A 20,222-nucleotide genomic window follows, 5' to 3' on the forward strand; every position below is an offset into this window, starting at 1 on the left:
ATTAATGTTATTTAAGTTAAATAATGTTAGTTCAAGTCAATTCACAGTGCATTAACTAATGTTACCAAACACAATTTTGGATTTTAATAACGCATTAGTTAATACTGAACTATGTTTAATAAATGCTTTACAGGATTATTCATACTTGATTAATGTTAGTAAATGTATTAACTAATGGACCGTTATTCTACAGTGTTACCAAATTTACTACCCTTTTGTTATGTTCGGTATGAAAACATTCACTAAATTAAAATGCTGTAAAAGAACAGTAAATTATGGAGGAAAAAATCAAATCTTTTGCAGCACAAAAACTTACAATGCATCAAAGGCAATGTTGTTACTAATCTTTCACATGTCAAAGTCTGTGATAATATTTAAAAAAAATCCAGTCCACTGTTTCTTTTATTTTGAAAATACATCATTTTGTGTGCGTGTTTCACCAAATCAGTGACATAATTTATAAATTTGGCAATTAAGGAGTTAAAATCCTGTAATTTTTTAAACAATTTAGTATTTTTGATGAGGACTTAACAGATTTATGCAAAAACATTTGAAAAAAATATTTTACTGATGCATTTTTACAAGTTTAATTCAGTGGATGTTTTTATCCCGAACATAACAAAAATGTAGTAAATTTGGAGTGTATTGTTGATTTATTTATTTATTTATTATTATTTTTTTTATATAAATTCAAAGCATTTTCCCAAAATATGTGTCAAAATAAGATTTGTCACTAAAAATCATTCCACTAGCCAAAACACAGATAGTGTTGGGGCTAAATTAAGACTCAAATTACCCCAGGATGAAAACATTTCCAATAGCACATAAGGGTAAATACAGAATTATTCAGAAACAAACACTTGTCCAGAAACAAGAGTGTTGGTCTGAGATGCAAAAATTTGCTGGCTTTGTTTGGACTATTTTCATTCATGAAGCAAATAAATTAGAAAAAATTACAGACAAAGCGGTGTCCAAAATGTAACTTGCTCAATGCCAACTTATTGTTTTTACACAACTTTTCAACAAACAATATTACAAATCTAATCATGCTGACACAGTAATGCACAGCAAAACTGTACTCTTGTTTGTGTGATGTTATTAAACTCAAGATGCGATTTTGTATGCTTTTATGTCTAAGCTAGTAGACTGTGATATTTTGGCTACAATAATATATTACAATATATAGTCAAAATATCACACTCTGTTAGCTTCCAGTACAAAGCTGTTGTAAGAACTTTTAAGCTGTAATAGTTCCTTTTGTCAGTTTTGAAGCATGACTGCCACTGGTCTAAACTAGATCCTTGTCAATTTATAATACAGAACACTTGTGCTGCACCTAAGAAAGCATTGCCAGGTTGAAACAGCATAAGGGTGACAAAATAGGTTTTATTTTACCTTGTCCTTGTTACACATTACATGTACTTACTATAATAATAACAATAAATTACACATAATTACACAGCTAACACCTTATCCTAACCAAACCCTTATGCCAACCCTAACCCTATAGTAAGTACATGTAAATAATTATTATTACACAGTACTTAAATGTTTAATTCCACTTCAATGAGAGCTACATGTGCTCAGTTTTGCTGACACAAAAAGGGAAGAGTTAATTTAATGTCAGCATCTGGCACATCTCAGTTCCCTTCAGATCACATGCTGTAAAGAATCCACTGCAAATCCAGCAAATCACTGCTCTGCGTTACAGCTGTGATAAATCTGTTGACTTCACCACGAACCTGCATGTTTATTTTCTAGGATTAAGATTCAGTGTTTTTTTTTTTTTTTTCGCAGTCTCTGTGATTAAGACTGACAATCATCACAGCCCAATGTAGTTGAAACTCAAATCAATCAGCGCAGCCCAGACTCAGAGGATTCATGAGGATTACTGTCACATGAAATTACTTTTTTTCTTTTTAAAGGTTTATTGTCATGTGTAGCGTAAAGACAAGAGGAGATGCTGTCACGTGTTTTGGATTTAGAGTGTAGAAGAAAAGAGATGGTCTAGTCATTAGTATGAAACGAAGCCTCAGGAGAGGAGTGGGTTATATAATCTTGTGTTTGTCTGAGTGCTTCCCGTTTGTGCTTTTGAATGTGAGCAGTTGTATGCATTTCTCCTTTTAGACATGCACATGACGACTTGCCACAAATGCTATTTGATGGAGAGAAAAAAATGACAGAAATCTAGAGCAGTGGTTCTCAAGCATTTTAGACGGTCTTGCACAAAATTGAGTGGCTCTTAATGTTGTAAGCTATTCTCAACTGTAGTTCTAACAAAACTGCTGTAGCTGTAGAAAAGCATTTTTTCCTATGCTGGTTTCTTGTGTTGGCTGTTTAGGTCGTTTATTAGTTGTCACAACTTGAGTTTTATGTTTACATGTGTTGTTTTACAACTTTGCTGGCTTTTTTTTCCTAGTCTTTCTTTCCCCCAGACCTGTGGATCTAGACATTACTGTACATTAGGGTAGTCGCATTACCATTAATTCTTATTATGATTTTATACCAGCTAAAGTATCACGATACCAAGTAGTATTGCGATACTGTAATTCATAACTCAAATTATAAAGAAAGTTGTCAGAAATACTATATTTTACATGTTATAATAGGTCTTGAATACAATTTTTTAAACACATTCCATGTTTATAATGAATTTCATCGATTTTACCGTTTTTTTACAATTTTAAAAGAAGACGCTTCAATCTTGATTTGTAGACGTTAAATCAGGTTTATTTTGTACATTGACATAATGGATATCTATACAGCAGTGGATATTAGCGTGTATCCTGTCATATTTGCTTGCAAAAACATTGCAAAGTTAAAATTGCGGTATGTGTGTGCGTGCGTGCGTTTGTTTGTTTGTTTGTTTGTTTGCGTGACTCATCGTTGCAACTCCACAACAAATACATCAAATAATAATTATTGGGAAAGTTCTTACTGTAGTATTTCTCACAAATATTACGTGAGATACTTCCTTCATGTCTGTCACCATGCTGTTTATCTGACGCAGATGAGGTGAAGATTGAGGCACACTCTGACAGGCATGTGAGAACAGTGGGCTGGAGAACAAGCATTAAAGGCACAGGCAACAAAAACAGCTGCATTATGTTCAGAGCAGAAAATACTAATGTTCTGAAAGGTAAAATAAATAATCTGATGGGTATTTTGAGCTGAAACTTTACAGACATGTTCTGGAGACAACTTGTCTTAAATCTTGTAAAACGGGGAAAATAAGTGCCATTTAATGCAATGCATGTTGGATGTTAGAGTAGTGAACATTTTTCATTCATTCAAAGAATCATTGAGTCCAAGAAAGCAGCCTTTTTTTTAGGTGGTGATCACGAGACAACTGTTATGTCAAGATAATGAGAAAATGAAGTTATGATCATGAGAAAACTTATGTAAAATCACAAGATGATCGCAAGAAACTGATCATGGAAAAAAACATTCAGGCATTTCTATAAAGACTTCTAGTAAATATAGTATTTAAATAAAAAATATTAAATAAAAGGCTTTCCTTTCTTTCAGTAAAGATCAAAAGAGAAAAAAATATGGAAATACAATTAAAAAACATTGATTTTGTCATCAATTCTATTAAGTCTTCAAGTAGATGATATCTTAGTAAATGAATACTAGAGGATGTTAGAAAGTAATAAATAAATACAAAAAAAAAAAAAACACACAGCAAAAATGCTTTTCTTACTTACCAATGGGGTAAGCAAATTAATCTTATGTCAAAAGGAAAAACAAGATTATTTTGCTTACCCCATTGGCATATTATTTAGCTTGTTTCAAGGAAAAACTCCCTTAATATTGGCATATTATTTCTGAAAACAAGACAATATATTTTGCTTGCCTAGAGAACGTTTCTTGATATAAGAGTTTTTAAATATTTGGACTAGAAACAAGACAAATAATCTAAGTAAGAAAAGCATTTTTTGCATTGTAAAGGATTTACTTTTTTGCCTTTCTTGTAAACCGTCACATCTGTAATATTACAGTATTGCATTACGAATATTTCTGTGAATTTCTTTTTTGTATTAACCATTACAGAAACATACATACAAACTAACAAACAAAATAAAAAATAGAAATAGAAATTGATAATTACAATACTGGTAGTCATTTCTGTGTGGAGTTTGCATTTTCTCCCCACGTTTGCGCGCGTTTCCTCCGGGTGCTCCAGTTTTCCCCACAAATCCAAAGATGTGTGGTATAGGTGAATTGGGTAAGCTAAATTGTCCGTACTGTATGTGTGTGAATGAGAGGATATAGGTGTTTCCCACTGATGGATTGCAGCTGGAAGGGCATCCACTGCATAAAACATATGCTGAATTAGTTGGCAGTTCCTTCCGCTGTGGCAACCTCTGATAAATGAGAAAGAAATGAATGAAATGTGGTCTAATATCTTTTTAAACACTGTATATATGTGTCTTTAACTGCTTTAAGTACTGTATTTATTTAATTTAAATATTTTGGAATAGTTTTCTGTTGTCCCCTGCTTAAAGGGATATTTCACCCAAAACTGAAAACTCTATCATCATTTGTTTATCATTTACTTTTTACAAACCTGTTGGAGTTTCTTTCTTCTGTTGAACAGAAAACAAAAAAACACCCGAAAACCTGTAACCACAGACTTCTATAGTGTTTATTTTTCCTATTATGGAGTATGATTATAAGTCAAGTCAGAGTTTCTAACAATTTTCTAAATTACATTAAAAATATAGTCATAAAACTAAAAAAGTTTGAAACCATTTAGAGGTGAATAAATATTAAGTAAATTTAGATTTTTAGGAGAACTTTCCCTGTAACCACTAATTAGGAGCCAATGCCGATTCAAACCACACGGTGGCGGCACCTCCTCATAAAAAAAGCCATTCTTAAAATTTTTTTGTCACAACCTGTCCTTTCTCCTATGCTTCAGGGCTTTGGTAATGTGGGTCTGCATTCCATGCGTTATCTTCACCGTTATGGAGCCAAGTGTGTAGGAATTGCTGAAATCGATGGCAGCATCTGGAACCCCAACGGCATGGACCCCAAAGAGCTGGAAGACTACAAACTGGTCTGTTAAAGCTCCATGTACAATCACTTTTCTGAAATGTCCCTCTGTACTTGCTTTTTTAAAACACCTTTATTTATGCTTTCTTTTTAGCAACATGGCACCATTGTGGGCTTCCCCAACTCTCAGCCATATGAAGGAAACATTCTGGAAGCTCAGTGTGATATTCTCATCCCTGCAGCTGGAGAGAAACAGCTGACCAGGAAAAATGCACACAATATCAAAGCTAAGGTCTGACAGCAGTGCCAACATCCAACTGAGCTTGTTATGCTTAAATTCCACTCATCGATTTTAACAGTTTCTTACTTTTTAAATTGATGTAGATTATTGCTGAAGGTGCTAATGGTCCCACAACACCCGATGCTGACAAAATCTTCATTGAGAGGAACGTCATGGTCATTCCAGTAAGTCCATTTAAGTGGTACTCTCTTGTTTGGGCTTCAGGAAGAAACTAATTGGAGTATTAATGTACATTTTAATGTGTAGGACATGTACCTGAATGCCGGAGGTGTCACAGTCTCTTACTTTGAGTGGCTGAAGAACCTGAACCACGTCAGCTATGGTCGCCTGACCTTCAAGTATGAGAGGGACTCCAACTACCACCTGCTGAGTATGTTTTACACTTCCTCCAACTACCTTGTGTCAAAACCCCCCCTTGCACCTTTTGCCAATATGATTACAAGTGGATGATGCTAAATACAAGACCCTTTCTACGTGTGGTATTAAAATGCGTTTTCATCATTGTCGATAACCCTTTGATTAGTGCCCCGATATATAGAGCAACAGCACTTCTGGTGTCCTCAGTTTGAATCCTGTCTCCTGGACCTTTCCCGATCCAGTCCCTAACCCTCTCTCCCATTGAATTACCTGTCATTTTACGGTCCTATAAAATATAGGTTAAAATTCTTCTAAAAAGAAGAATCTTCCAAAAAAAAACTTTTTGTCAATCCAGTAGCATGGATATATTATATATTATATAAGAATAAACTGGTCCGTAACCTATGGCAAAAGTAAAACTGCGATGGTAGTAAATCAAACTTAAACCTAACTCTGATGTTAACTTCTCAACAGGCCTGCAAAACTTTAATCTTATTTTATTTTGTCATGTAGCACAAGTTAATGCATTTTAAGCAGCACAATGTGAGAAAGAGAGAGCAATGTACATATAAATCTGCCATGTAAACAATGTTAAACTTGCATACATCATGTGAAGAAATTTTTTTGATCCAATTGTGCATAAATCACACCACATGGACATCATATTGAAATGCTTATTGCTTACTTTTCCATTGTGAACTATTACACTATAAACTAGTCAAAACATGCATTGTAGCAGTGTAGAAAGAGAGAAAGAAATAACTCTGTGCTTAAATCTGCTAAGTACATTGGGAAAAAAGCCAAAAATCTGCTTAAAACATGCACACTACTTTATTATTACAGCTGTCAATGAATGCTCTGTTTCATGTTTAATTTGGATCACTGCATCTTTGCCGTGTAATTTGTAAATGAAGATATCGTATACAAGTCATTTTTAAACCATGATGTACAGTGCTCAGCATATATAAGTACACCCCTCACAAATCTGTCTTTTAAATTCATATTCTTAATAGGAAGTTACAATATTATATTTGTGCATTTACATTAGATTAGTTGGTACTGAATCTAGAGCTTATTTAACAAAATAACTTACGATAACAGTCCAAAAGCTAGTACACCCAAATTTATATGTTATAGAAAAATTTTAAATACAATTTTTAAAAAATTAAGAAAGCAAAAATGTAGAAAAAATTAGTTGAAATTTTGTAGTTTGTATTTTGTTTTGCAGTATTTTGCTTGAATTTAACTTTTATATTTCAAATTTTAAATATGTTATGTGACTAAAATATGATTTTTAATAAATATATCTGTTTAATAAATCAGTTTTGTTTAATTCACTAAAATACATTAGCTATATTCACTGAGAAATGGATACAAATATTCATTTTTAAAATGGGGTGTACTCATTTATGCTGAGCACTGTAAGTGGGTATTTAAAAAAAATGGATGGTCACAATTTCATTTGACCATCAAAGTGTGAGAAAAGGGTATAAACAGAGGTTGGAGCCAACTCCAAGTGGGTGAGAATTGAACTCCAAGTGGGCTGCACAAACCTCCTGGAGTTTTCATTTATTTATTGTCTTGTCCAGCCTATTGTATTTGATGAATGTCTACACCTACCCCAACTTTAAAACCAACCTCACAGTAAACTGTTGTGTTTTATTAATGTCTACTATGCCTAAACCAACCCTAAACCCTTTACACTGATTACTTGCGGTGTAATCCCTCCCACTTGGAGGTTTCCGGGCTGCAGCGATAACTTCTTGAGATTTGCAGTTTAAATGTGGCCAAATTGTTTTGATTCTGTCCCTTTTGACCTTTTATAGAGGTAGTTGAACATGCATTTAATTGTATTGCTTTCATAATGTAAACACTCAAACAGTCAAATGCTTTTAGAGTGCCACAAAATACCAGCTACTCTCCATTTGCTGACATCACACAGGCTATTTTTACATGCAGCCTACTAATGTGATTTTATTGAGATTTTCACAATACGTTGAGTACACTTTGCCTCGTGTAATAACAAAGTTTTGATCAAATCAGTTCAATGAAACTATATCATAGTGATTGTATTAAACTATGTTGAGTAGGCTTTTTTATCTCAATAAACAAGCATTTAAACACTTGTAAATTAGAGTGGAGATTTTATGCAAGACTCAAAAAAACTCAGGATAAACAGACTTACATCTTTTAATTTGTTTGCTTTGATGCTAGCTCCCATTCCTCTATTTGTTCAGTAGCGATCATGCAAAACTGATGTACTGTAGAGCTTGATGAACAGGAAAAAAGTGGTTTTATGTGACTCATTTGATGTTAATACCTGGTGGAATCTCCACTGATTACCACTTGTGATTGGATCCCAGAAAACATGATAATACCAGATGCAAACAGGAGCAAAGAGTTAAAAAAGTAGCATAAAATCATGTTGTTATTGAATGTGCATCATCACTGAGACGTTATTTAATTCTATTGTCTGCAAGCTTGACTCTTGATGTCCTCAGTGTTCTCTGTAACACCCTTTATGTTCTCGTTTTTCTTGATTCCCTTTCTTCACTGCCTATTTTTTTAGTGTTTTTCTTGGCGTGCAGACAGGAGCCATATAGAGCATCTGGGTGTGTCACAGTTTACTATAGCACACTTTGAACCTGCATTGTTTTTGAATTGTATTCACTGAATCACATTGGCCTGGCTTCCCTTTCTCTCTTTGGTTACACAAATTTAATTGATGTCCAGATGTCAGAGCCAGAAATGAGTCACGAGGCATTAATGTCATTTGCAGTTATTAGAGTGGATGGAAACCAGAGTCATGAAGCACCTTTGAAGATGTGCACACCAGCAAACCATGAGTTGATGGTTAGCATTAATGGGTGATGCTACCAATATGTGTGGCATGACCATATGTGCCTTTTTTTTACTGGATGCATCCTGATTCCTGGCTAGGATTTCCATATTTGACTTTTTCTAATTCTAACCTATTTACTCCAAATTATAGTCCTAAGACCTGCCAGAAACACAAATTTTACTCTGCCTCTGATATTATGTTGGTTAAATTGTATTTTATACTTGGTCTTTTTACTTTATTCAATTGTTTTGAGCTATTAAATGTACATATCTTCTAGATCTGTAATCAGGAAGGATGGTCATGTGACGATGCATTTAAAAATCTGCTTGAAATCGAAATTTACAATGTTTATTTGTTTCAGGTAAATAAATAACCAGAGCAAATCTACTGTATTGGTAATCTTCAATGACCATTTCTTCCTTAGCAACTGCATATTAATTATTAGTTTGCTATGAACCCTATCATAAACATGGCACGTTTGCCGGGACGTGTTGTTATATTCTGACTAGCGCAAGCCTAAATTTTCCATTTTCCGCCACGTTGTTTAAATGGCAAATACATTTGTGCCACTTTGTGGACTCAAGAGTGTTTTGATCTCGAAAAGAGGTGTGTTAAGGCGCATTGTTGGGGCGTTGCTAATTTGAGGAACTAAAATAGACTGCAATTGACCAGTTGAACGCAGGTCAAAAGTTCAGCGCAGAATGCGTTAGTTGTGGACCTTAAATGCTTACACATTGCTGAATACACACAGGATGTAGAGCAATACACAAGCATCTTTACAAATGAAAAATAATTAAAGGATTAAAATATTACAAAAAATTATAATTTTCTACATGAATATAAAAACGACTGCCTCCATGCCTTCTTCACCTCGGGGAGTGAAGATTTGAAACAAATATTTGTGCTTAACAAACTAAATTAAACATGTAGGCTAATGGATGTCTTCAGTAGAGTGTACAACACTCCTACTCCAACCTCAGTTCCAAATGGAGGCCAAATGGAGGAGTCTCGTTCTTTATCCTCGTGCTGCAGATGGTCTGTTTAACCGTTTTCTCACTAGTGAAGCATTCAGTTTTTCCATTTACACCATATAAATAGCAAATACACCATGGCGTGACACAATGGACTCTTAAAGGGAATAGAAGATGAGACTCTGATTAGTTTATTCTCAGAACACACCGGTAACTCATTAAGAGAATAAGCACAACTCTGTTAGACCATGCAGAGCGTATTTTTTTGTCCGTAAAATAGCAAAAAGGGATTTAGACACGCCTTTAATGCTTTTTTGTCATGCACTTTAGACTTTGTGCCTAGATTGTTAAAAAAAGAGCCCTAGGAGGGAAGGATTTGCAAAAGAAAGTCCCACCCATACTTAATATTCGGCTTAAGTTTAAAGTAAAAAAAAAATTCTCTACAACTTCTGGTTCACTTTGACTATAATCAAAACAAATCCATTTTAGAGCAATTCGAAAGTATAATAAGCCGCCTGCTCTCAATGGGCCCTATCATACACCCGGCGCAATGTGGCGCAAGGCACAACGCTTGGCGCAAAGGTCATTTTGAGGCATTGCGCCACACTGTTTAAATTGCATTTGCGCTCATATGTGCGCCCATAGGCGTTCTGGTCTAAAAAAGCAGGCATGTTTTGGCGCGTTGCTATTTTGAGAAACTGTAAATAGTCTGTTCTTTAGACCAGAACAAAGTCTGTCTATTGTCTGGCGCAAAGTGCGCCTGGCTTACACACTACACACAAGATGTAGAGCAATACGCAAATATCTTTACATGAAAAAGATATAATATATTAAGGATATTTAAAAATAAGGATATATATATATATATATATATATATATATATATATATATATATATATATATATATATATATATATATAGGATATAAATATAAATGATTAAAATATTACAAAACATTTATTTCTAGCCTACATGAATTTAAAAACCACTGCCTTCATACTTTCTTCATCTCGAGAGGCTTTTTCAGTTCATTCAATTTGCTTTTGTATAATGTTATTATTAGTAGCATTATTTATTATATCCATATTTATATTTGTTTTATTAAAAACAAGTTTAGATTTGTCCACATGTCAGGTTTTAGACTATATGGGGCATAGCAGGTGTATTTGGAAATAAATGACCACACTTCGTTATTATTGTTCATTTATTAGTTTGCTGGAAATTAGAACTGAATTTAGAAGTAGTTTTGAAACAAATCTTTGCGCTTAACAAACGAAATTAATTATTTATAGACTAATTGATGTCTGTGCGGTAAGGTTTCCCTATCCACGAGAGCAAAAGCGAATGTGAACTTACTTTACGTCATGTAAATAGCAAATGTGCTTATGGCGCGACGCATCTGGCTCTTAAAGATAATGGGAGATGAGACTCTGATTGGTTTATTCTCAAAACACACCTATAACTCATTAAGAAAATAAACTCAACCCTTTTAGACCATGCCACGGCGCAAAGCGTATTTTCCCGTCCTTATATTAGAAAATATGGATTATGACACGCCCTGAATGCGTTTGCGCCCTGCGCTTTCCGTTTTGCGCATGGACCGTCAAAATAGAGCCGTATGTGTTTCACTGATGGCATATAACAATCTGGATTTTTTTATGCAATTTACAAATCCTAGCCGGTACACTTAAAATGGTGCAGTTGGTCACTGACAACTTTAAAACGTCAACTTTTAAAACATTTTCCAAGTTTATGCTTTCTTAATGATAGTGAAAATTGCCACCCTGATTATTTATTTAATCATTTTTTTCCTTTTTCTGTTTTCCAGTGTCTGTGCAAGAAAGTCTTGAAAGGAAGTTTGGAAAGCAGGGTGGCCCCATCCCTATTGTACCCACTGCTGATTTCCAGGCTCGTGTAGCTGTGAGTATCTATCTGATGGTTTACCATATTCATCACGTGAGCCTGTTTGAGAGGCAGTTATATATGTTTAAATGCATAGTTTAAGGTATTTTTACTCATTACATTTTTATTCTGTTTATTTTTGATGTATTGAGAAACACAGAAAACTGTAGCTTTAGCAGCAACAATACATTCATGCTTGTGTTTAACACACAGGGAGCTTCTGAGAAGGACATTGTTCACTCTGGTCTTGCTTACACCATGGAGAGGTCGGCCAGGGTAAGTTTCCCTAATATTACTGTAAACTTTTGAAGTCCATCAAATGCACTAAGGCAGACGCCCATAGAGTCATTCAGTCACACCATCTACACAACAGCAGGTGAAGCAGAAACCAGCTTACAGTACTGTGTTGTTGTGGAAGAGCTGAAAGTTAATTTTAGATTGCCCACAAACGTTCAGCCCTCGCTTCAGGCAGATTTCAGTCTGATCATTATGCACAGAAAAGCACCTCACCCATTGCACAGATGTCGTAAATGTTTATTGACACTCTTTGTGTTTGTGCTCTATACAAAACCTGCATTCATGCAGTGAAGCATATTCAACTTTGTTTTTCTCATGTTCATTGTTAACTCATGATATTTTTCTCAAATGTAAAATAAATGCATTGAGCAGTTTAGTTGCAGAAAATTGCAAAAAAGAAGCATGTTGTAGAAATGTTTATATTCATTTTTTTAAACAACATAATAGCAGTGTTTAATGTTGGAGGAATTAAGAAATAAATATTCAGTGCTGTATCCCTTATTTTCAATCACAAGCAATAAAAACATATTCTGAACAAATGTAAATGTTCAGGAAAACAAAAAAGGCTCTGGACATTTTTTTTCTAATTTAAACATTTAAGACACATAAAGGGAAATATTATTTTAGTATTTTACTCAAACCCATAACTTTTAAATGTAGTCGAAGGCAAAATTATTAGCCATTCTGTGAAACGTTTTTTTCCCCCAAATAATGTTATATAAGTGATGTTTAACAGAGCAAGGAAATGTTTTTGGCAGTATTTCCTATTATATTTCAGATGAAAGCCTTATTTCTTTTACTTTGGCTGGAAGCCCCCCTTTTTTAAATATTTCCCAAATGATGTTTAACAAATCAAGGACAATTTTACAGTATTTCTGATAATATTTTTTTCTTCTGGAGAAAGTCTTATTTGTTTTATTATAGCTAAAATAAAAGCAGTTTTAATAAAAAAAAAAAAAAAGAAAAAAAACATTTTAAGGTCTGACTATATACTGACTTCAACTGTATATATAATTTTATATTAAATTAAAAATTATATTTAAATAAAAATTTCAAATAATTTTATAATTTAATTTATTATTTTTAGAAATGGCTGAAGATGAATAAAATTATCATATATTAATAATAATAGCCCCTTAAGGTTTTCTTTTTCAATTTATTTCTCAGAACAAACCACTGTTGTCCAGTGACTTGCCTAGTTAACCTCACTGACTTTAAGTCTTTAAATTGCACTTTAAGTTGAATACTAGTATTTTGCAAAACAAATAGTATGTACTGTCATCATGGCAAACAAGGTTTTACATATTTCAATTATTATATTTAAAATATTGAAAAAATCTCATCGTTATACAGCCCTTGAGAAACCTTTGTCTTCAGCTGTACCTAGCTGCAAATAATAATACTTTTAATAAATCTAAGTTAATATTAATGATAGCTAATGTTACTAAGTGTTGACTACAATGTCTAAAAATGGATCACAATGCTTTGATTACATATATACATTCTTACCATGTAAAAAGCATATGCAGTTTGAATATGCATATTTAATTAAAGTGTTCAAAATAACTGCTTTTTGCAGACAGTGTAGTCAGTGTTTAGTCTATCAGCTACATTACCATATAGATCTTATTTAGTTGTTGTTTGTTGGTGCTGTTCTTCCTCTATGCAAAACCTTTATTCACTTGTTTCTCTTTTGCAGCAAATTATGCGCACGGCCAACAAGTACAACCTGGGCTTGGATCTGAGAACAGCGGCTTACGTCAACGCCATTGAGAAAGTCTTCAAGGTGTACAACGAGGCTGGTCTGACCTTTACATAAATCTCCTTTCACAAAAAACAAGACAAAAACGTTCATCAACCTCTCAATTTCCCCGTTTTAACATATCAGAGTTTACATCATCTTCTCTATCATAACCCCGTCGTATCCCAGAAGCTCCGTCCTAATGAGAAACTCTAGCATGGTTTATACGGTTTCACTGCTTTGCTGTAAGTGCAAACTGGAGCCCATATTCAGGTTTCTCAAGTAATTCTTGTTGTAACTTGTTTATTTAGCTTCTGGTTTTTGTATTGATCTGTGGTAAACTGTTGTGGTCCTCTTCAAATGCAGCTGTTTTAAATGTATGTTGATTTAATCAGTTGAGTTGGTGCGTTTTTGTCCTCTGTCATGTTTTATTTACTTTATTCCTACTGTTTGTCGTCACAGACCATTTTATCGATGGTCATTGCTAATGAAGGAATGAAGAGCGTTAAAAATGCCTTACAGTTGCGAGCAGGAGTTTTATACTCTCACTGTTAGTTCATATTAAAGGGAAGCCCAGCCATTTTGTTTGCCTCATCTCACTGTTTTTAACCCAGAGACGTAATGGAGTACTAGCCGGAAATGTGCTGTACAATTTAGATACAGACTTTATTTTGTATTCAGAGCAGTTTGTATCCCTTGACGTTTAGAGATCTGTTTGTTGTTAGTGTGCGGCTAATGCTAATGCTACAGCTAGAGAAGCCAGGCCACATGTGCTTACATCAAAAGCTGGAAGCTGCTCACCAAACGTATCTGCACCCACGTCTGGAACTGTGTTTTGGGAGTTTATATTGGCTTTTTTTTGTTGAGAATAAATTCCAGTTCTCATAATTTATGCCCTGTTTTTTTGTATTTTGTATCTGTTTCTCAGAGTATCGGTTTTATTGTGTCAGAATACCACATGATTAATATCCACCTTATTTTTGCCGTAAGGGCAGGTGCCATTATTCCTTAATTGAACATGTCTGGATTCTTTTTCATCTGCATCTAGGGATTTTTTTTGATGTACAAAATACCCAGTTTTGCAATTTGGTTGTAAATTAAAGCTTTTGTTATAATTAAATAAAATCTATATAGGATATTAAAACTAAAGTAAAGAAGACAGAAAAATGACAGAATTTTATTATTAAAATGTCAGCAAAATACAAAAATCTAAATACAAATATATATAATAATAATAATAACCTAACACTGCATGTATAACACCTTGATTAAATTAACTATTCCATACCATATTACCAGGGCTTGACATTACCTTTTTAGATCACCAGCCACTGTGGTTAGTTTTTCAACGTTACTAGCCCCTCGCCATTTTCACTAGCCACAATATTATTGTTGCACGGTGTCCATGGGGTCTTAAAAAGTATTTAAAGTTGATAAATCAATTTTGAGAAAATTAAGACTTTTTAATAGTTTTTAAGGGCCTTAATCGCGTTTTTACGAGGTCTTGAATTTTGTTCAAGCGTTGTTCAAAGTGTTTGACTTTGAAAAAGCATAAATATATTTATTTTCCTCCTAATATTAACAACGGTGTGCTAAACTCCTCTGTCTGGGTGATGTCACATAACTTGCGACAAATGCGGGAAGGTGATGTGACTGTCCATATGTAGTAAAACCATAGAACGAAACAAACAGAAAATTGGAAATGTAAGTTTGCGTATTCTTGGTTGGAGAAAGATGAGTTGAATGTTAAAACCACGTAATTTATTCTTTCAAGCTTTGTTTCTTCCGAGCTTATCTGTGTTCTATTGCATGGTTGTGCTTCATTGATTTGTTTTACTACAACTGTTTATTAATGAAGGTTTGATATGGATTAGAACTTGAACTTGAACTTGAGGTCCTAAAATATTCTCAGAAGGTCTTTAAAAGTCTTAAAAAGGTATTGAAATTACCTTTCGGATTCCTGCATATGTGTTGGTAAAATATATTTTATATGCATAAATTTGACTTTGGTATGGTAAAATTACTTGATTTAAATTATGTGTTATGTCCACATGCCTCCTTAACTTTTTTTTTATTATTATTTCACATGACTTTTCAGGGCTCAACACTAAGGATTCACCATTTTTTTTCTCTGACCACTCTAACCTAATTATTTCTTTGTCACAAAATTTAAAGAATCTGTTAAAACATTATGTAGTTGTATGTTTTTTATTCAACAAAAATTTTCTTAAAAAAACAACTTGCGTTTAAAACCTTATTCTCATTTATCTAAAATTATACATAATAGTTTGTCCAGGCTAAGGGTCCCACATCATCAGATTACTAGATAAATGGAGAGTTAATCTCTTATTGAAACAATGTTATTCTGAAGGATGATAATTAAACAATATTAATAAAAATAACTGCAAGCAAAAGAAAGATGAAAAACATTCTGTGTGCGTTAAAGGATGATCACGTGCACGGTTAACGTTAGGGTCAGTAATAATCTGTTTAAAGAATGGTTAAAGCGAAAGCGGCAACAGAATCTGCATACAAAAAATCTGGAGCTCTTAAAAGCACCAGGACTGTGGGTGCACGAGCACTGCTTTTTTAAAGTCTATTTCAAATGGAAACAATTGCAACAGTTGTGTTTTCAAACACTGTTGTTATGCACAAGGAAAGGGGAGCTTTAAAGCACTCGCGCACATCAAATCAGCTGTGCCTCACTCAAAACGTCAGTGAGTGGGGATCGCCGTGCGCCTGATCATCCACTCATTCGGTATTCACCTGCTTTCTTTTCCTCACGCGAAAAGTTAAGACAAGTCCAAAGACATGCGGTATAGGTGAATTGGGTTGGCTAAATTGACCTTAATGAATCAGTGTGAATGAGCGTGTATGGATGTTTCCCGGAGAGGTTGCAGCTGGAAGGGCATCTGCTGTGTAAAACGCGTGCTAGATAAGTTGGCGGTTCATTTTGCTATGGCCACCCCGGATTAATAAAGGGACTAAGCGGAAAAAAAATTAATAAATGAATTTCATTTTCAAATTAATAGCCAAGCTGGCAACAATTATTTAGTTTTGTTGTATTTTATTTTTGTACTTTCTCTTATCAAACCTTTTTGTACAAAATACTTTTCTATGCCTTAAATCTCTAAAGATATATTGGTCCAACTTTATATTAAGTGGCCTTAACTAATATGTACTTACACAGAAATTAATAGTTTGTTACAATGTACTTATTGTGTAAATACATGTATTTATTGTGTACTTATGCTTGATTAAATACCTGTATGTAATTACATCTGTAATTGACTTCTGTAATTACATTTGTAAATACCTTCTGACCATCAAACCTGTCCATAACCCAACCCCTATCCCAACTCAAGAGCAACACAAGTGTTCTCAAATACATTACGAACACAGTAAGCATATTGTATTTATTTTTTGATGCAAGTACATAGTAGTTAAGGACACTTAATATAAAGTGTGACCGATATATTTTATGTAGTTTCAATGTGCTGTTTTTGACTCTTCTAAAGCATAAAATACCTTCTTGTTCATCTGAAAAACAATTCTGAAGTCACTTATTCTACTTTTAAAAATGTCTGTTATATGCCAAAGCGCTGTCTTTGTTTTGGTTCTTTTAATCCGCCTACTGCCAGTTTAGCCAATTATATTTCAGCACCCTGGGTTGCCTTGTTGGAAAACCACTTATTTCATTCATTCTGAAAGGCTCTGAAAGCATGCATCCATGACCGAAATGCGACCTCTAGTGGACAATATCAGTCTCCAAAATGAGATGCAGATTCAGAGTTCCACACGAGGTTGTTAATTAGCAAACGATATAAATGTTATGAACGTAAACATTAGGTGAGCAGGTTACATTGTAACCTTATGTCCTAACAACAAACTTCCTTACGAGATTTGCAGTTAGAAATTTGCAGTAATAAATAAGAAATTTAGTTGTTTGCACCAGACGAAACACGACAGAAATTTAAATACAGCCATTCAGAAGCACAGAATATGCACTCACATACAAAATGTTAAGGTTTATAATCTAATTAGTACATATTAAACCTCTTTAACATTGTATAATGTAGATGCTGAATCACTGATATTTATTAGCTTACATTAAGTTCAATTTCAAAAAGTTTGTTTTATTTTCAAGATCTGAGGTGAATTATCTACTGCTGCTTTCAGTAATATGGCAATAAATGTCGTGTAAAATGGCATTCAAACTTCCAATGTTATCATTTAACACTGAATAAAGCACATGAGTTGTACTTGAGGTGATTTTCTGTTCAGCAGGTAGAAGTAGAAGTTGTTTGTGGTATATTAAATCGAGGTGTTGGTTAGGAAAAAAACTCCTTTTAATATGGAAAATCTTCCTTCTATCGGGTGTTGTTGATTTAATTTAGAACACGATGTAAATCAGCCTTTAGGCTTGACCGTCAGACTAGCTCCTGTTAGTACTCAATCTGGCAACCTGTGCTTGCATTTGTTTTGATGCAGGAATACAATACCACTGGGTGTCAAACTTACATACTGCACCTTCAAGTAACTTCACACACTATATAAAAAATGCAAGCTTCCACACAATTCATTCATTCTGTCCAAACATATCGATCAAGTTAACTTAATTGTTTTTTACAAACTTCAGTGATTGATTGAACATGAAACTATTAAGCTTCCCCACCCAAAAAAATGCTTAAAAATCACAGATATGTAAAATTTTGGCTCTTCTCCAATTTGCATCTGTTGAGATTTGTATTTTGATGTTTCTATTCACATGATGAAGGGGCTTTAAACTAAGTCAAATATTTATAATAGTACAATACTATTATGGCAAAAACCCAATAACACTTGCTGGACAAGAAGTCTAATCATTTTGGATAGATTTTATTGATTCTGTTTTGGTTTGTGGTTCCACTTATTTTAAGACATGACATGTTTAACAAAATTACAGAGATCATTAAAAATGTACAGGACACAAATCAAGAATGAATTTAAACCTGTAAACTTGATTCAATTTCTGCCTGCTCTTTAATTGTAATTTAATTTATTTTAACTTTAGAAGTTATTTAAAAATAGTGTTATACTAAATCCATTTTATTAAAAGGAAAAGCTCTAACATGTAATGCAAACAGCCCTGATACTAATACAGCTTCATATATCACCTGTTTCAAGATGACTGCTTTTGTGGAGGTACTTCTTAATCAGTTGTGAAAATTAAAAGAGATTTACAGAATGATAGGCTTCAGGTAACATCATGAAGAGGGAAAGAGTTCCCATTTAAAGTTTGCCAGGTTATTTTATCAGGCCCTTTGCAAAAGACGTTGCCTGATCTGCAGTTTTTTTGCCTGCGTCTGAAGTGTCTGAAGCAACTTTGCCAATCGCACCACTGATCATATCGCCAACACCTACAGACAGAACGGATTGATCAGTGAACAACAAATTTGATATGGAAGAGTTTATTTTCTAATTGCAACAATTTTTCCAAGTTTTTTATTATTATTATTTTTTTTTATTTTTATTTTTAAAGAAAAGCTATATATTACCTGCATCCTGATTCTTGCCAGTTGGAGCTTTCTTGTTTCCTCCAAGTGCAGAGCCAATTTTCTCCTTGGCCACCCCAGCTGAAGCAACATTACAAGAATTAATCATCTCGGTACATAAGGTTAGCTGTCCATTACAGAAATAACTAGCATGCTCCAATTATTGCAACTCATTACATTGGTTATATTTTCAGACATTGACATTTTGACATTGCATACACTGCAAAAATAATAATAAATAAACAATTTATTGAATATAAAATAAATATAGAATTTAATACAATTATTGATTATTATTATTATTATTAAATTAGTTATTAAAATTATCTTGTTTTCTGGTAAGAACACTGAAAAAAATATTTAGCTGCTTGTTCAAACTACTTATTCAAAATGAGCTACAACAACACAATTCTTGAGTTTTTGTGGGGACAACTTATTTTTATGTACAGTTAACCTCGATATTTGTAAAAAATATTTTCAGTTAGCTTAACTAATACATGTTGGGACATTTTTTAAAGTAGTTTGAACAAACAGTAAATGTCCTTTTTGAGTGAAGTAGCAAGATACAATTACTTAAGCAACATTGTCAACATTTTTTTTAATCAAAATTATGTCAATTTATACTCGTATAGTTCAGTTATTTAGGATATTTATACCAATAAATTAAAGTATAAGCACTTATAATTAGAGATTATTCCCACATGAAATTAAAATTTAAGTTTCTTTTGTTGCATACAAAAGAAGATATTTTGAAGAATGCTGGAAAACGGTAGCCATTGACTTTCATCCTTTTTTTCCCTACTTTGCATGTCAGTTGTTACCCGTTTCCTGCATTTTTAAACATATTTGTGTTCAACAGAAGAAACTCTAAAAAGTAGTGGAATCCAAGTAAAAAAAGCCTGATTATTTGATTCTTTTCCCCAAGGAAATAAAAATTTAAGACAAAAAAATTATGTCCAATGGAATAATAAAAAAATGCAAAATTTGTTTTTTTTTTTCTTGTTTAAAAATAAACCCTTAATTGTGGTACATTTTTCCAGAAAATAAGATTTACTATGGTTTTTTTGTTAATTATAAATTGCTTCTCTAGTAAATACTGATGGCTGAATTTTTGTAGAGGAAAAACTAGACAAAATACTGTAGCAAGAAAATCATATATTAAACATTAAATATGTCTCTGACTTACCAGCGTGATCGATTACCTTGTCGATCTGGCCACCATCAGCTGCACCCTTCATGACGTTCATGTTTTTTGTGTTGAAGTTAGTCAGGAACACT

At 33.4% G+C, this 20,222-nt stretch overlaps 1 protein-coding gene and 1 long non-coding RNA gene across 5 annotated transcripts in view; one reads left to right on the forward strand and one right to left on the reverse strand.

Moving 5' to 3' along the window:
- Window positions 1-14,302, forward strand: part of glud1b (glutamate dehydrogenase 1b) — a 36,487-nt gene extending 22,185 nt beyond the window's left edge. For 2 of the 4 annotated variants that reach the window (NM_199545.5, XM_087274731.1), the window contains 7 exon segments: window positions 4,925-5,062; window positions 5,153-5,290; window positions 5,383-5,463; window positions 5,546-5,669; window positions 11,299-11,390; window positions 11,586-11,648; window positions 13,369-14,302. In NM_199545.5, coding sequence (NP_955839.3) covers window positions 4,925-5,062; window positions 5,153-5,290; window positions 5,383-5,463; window positions 5,546-5,669; window positions 11,299-11,390; window positions 11,586-11,648; window positions 13,369-13,488 — 756 coding nt within the window. In that variant the 3' untranslated portion in view covers window positions 13,489-14,302. 4 annotated transcript variants of the gene reach the window in all.
- A 3,965-nt stretch (window positions 14,303-18,267) lies between these two features.
- Window positions 18,268-20,222, reverse strand: si:dkey-193p11.2. Its single transcript, NR_137276.3, is given in 3 exon segments — window positions 18,268-18,809; window positions 18,948-19,025; window positions 20,131-20,222. It is a non-coding gene; the product is annotated as a si:dkey-193p11.2 (long non-coding RNA).

Source organism: Danio rerio, chromosome 12 (assembly GCF_052040795.2).
Source record: "Danio rerio strain M-AB ecotype USA chromosome 12, GRCz13ab, whole genome shotgun sequence".
NCBI lineage: Eukaryota > Metazoa > Chordata > Actinopteri > Cypriniformes > Danionidae > Danio > Danio rerio.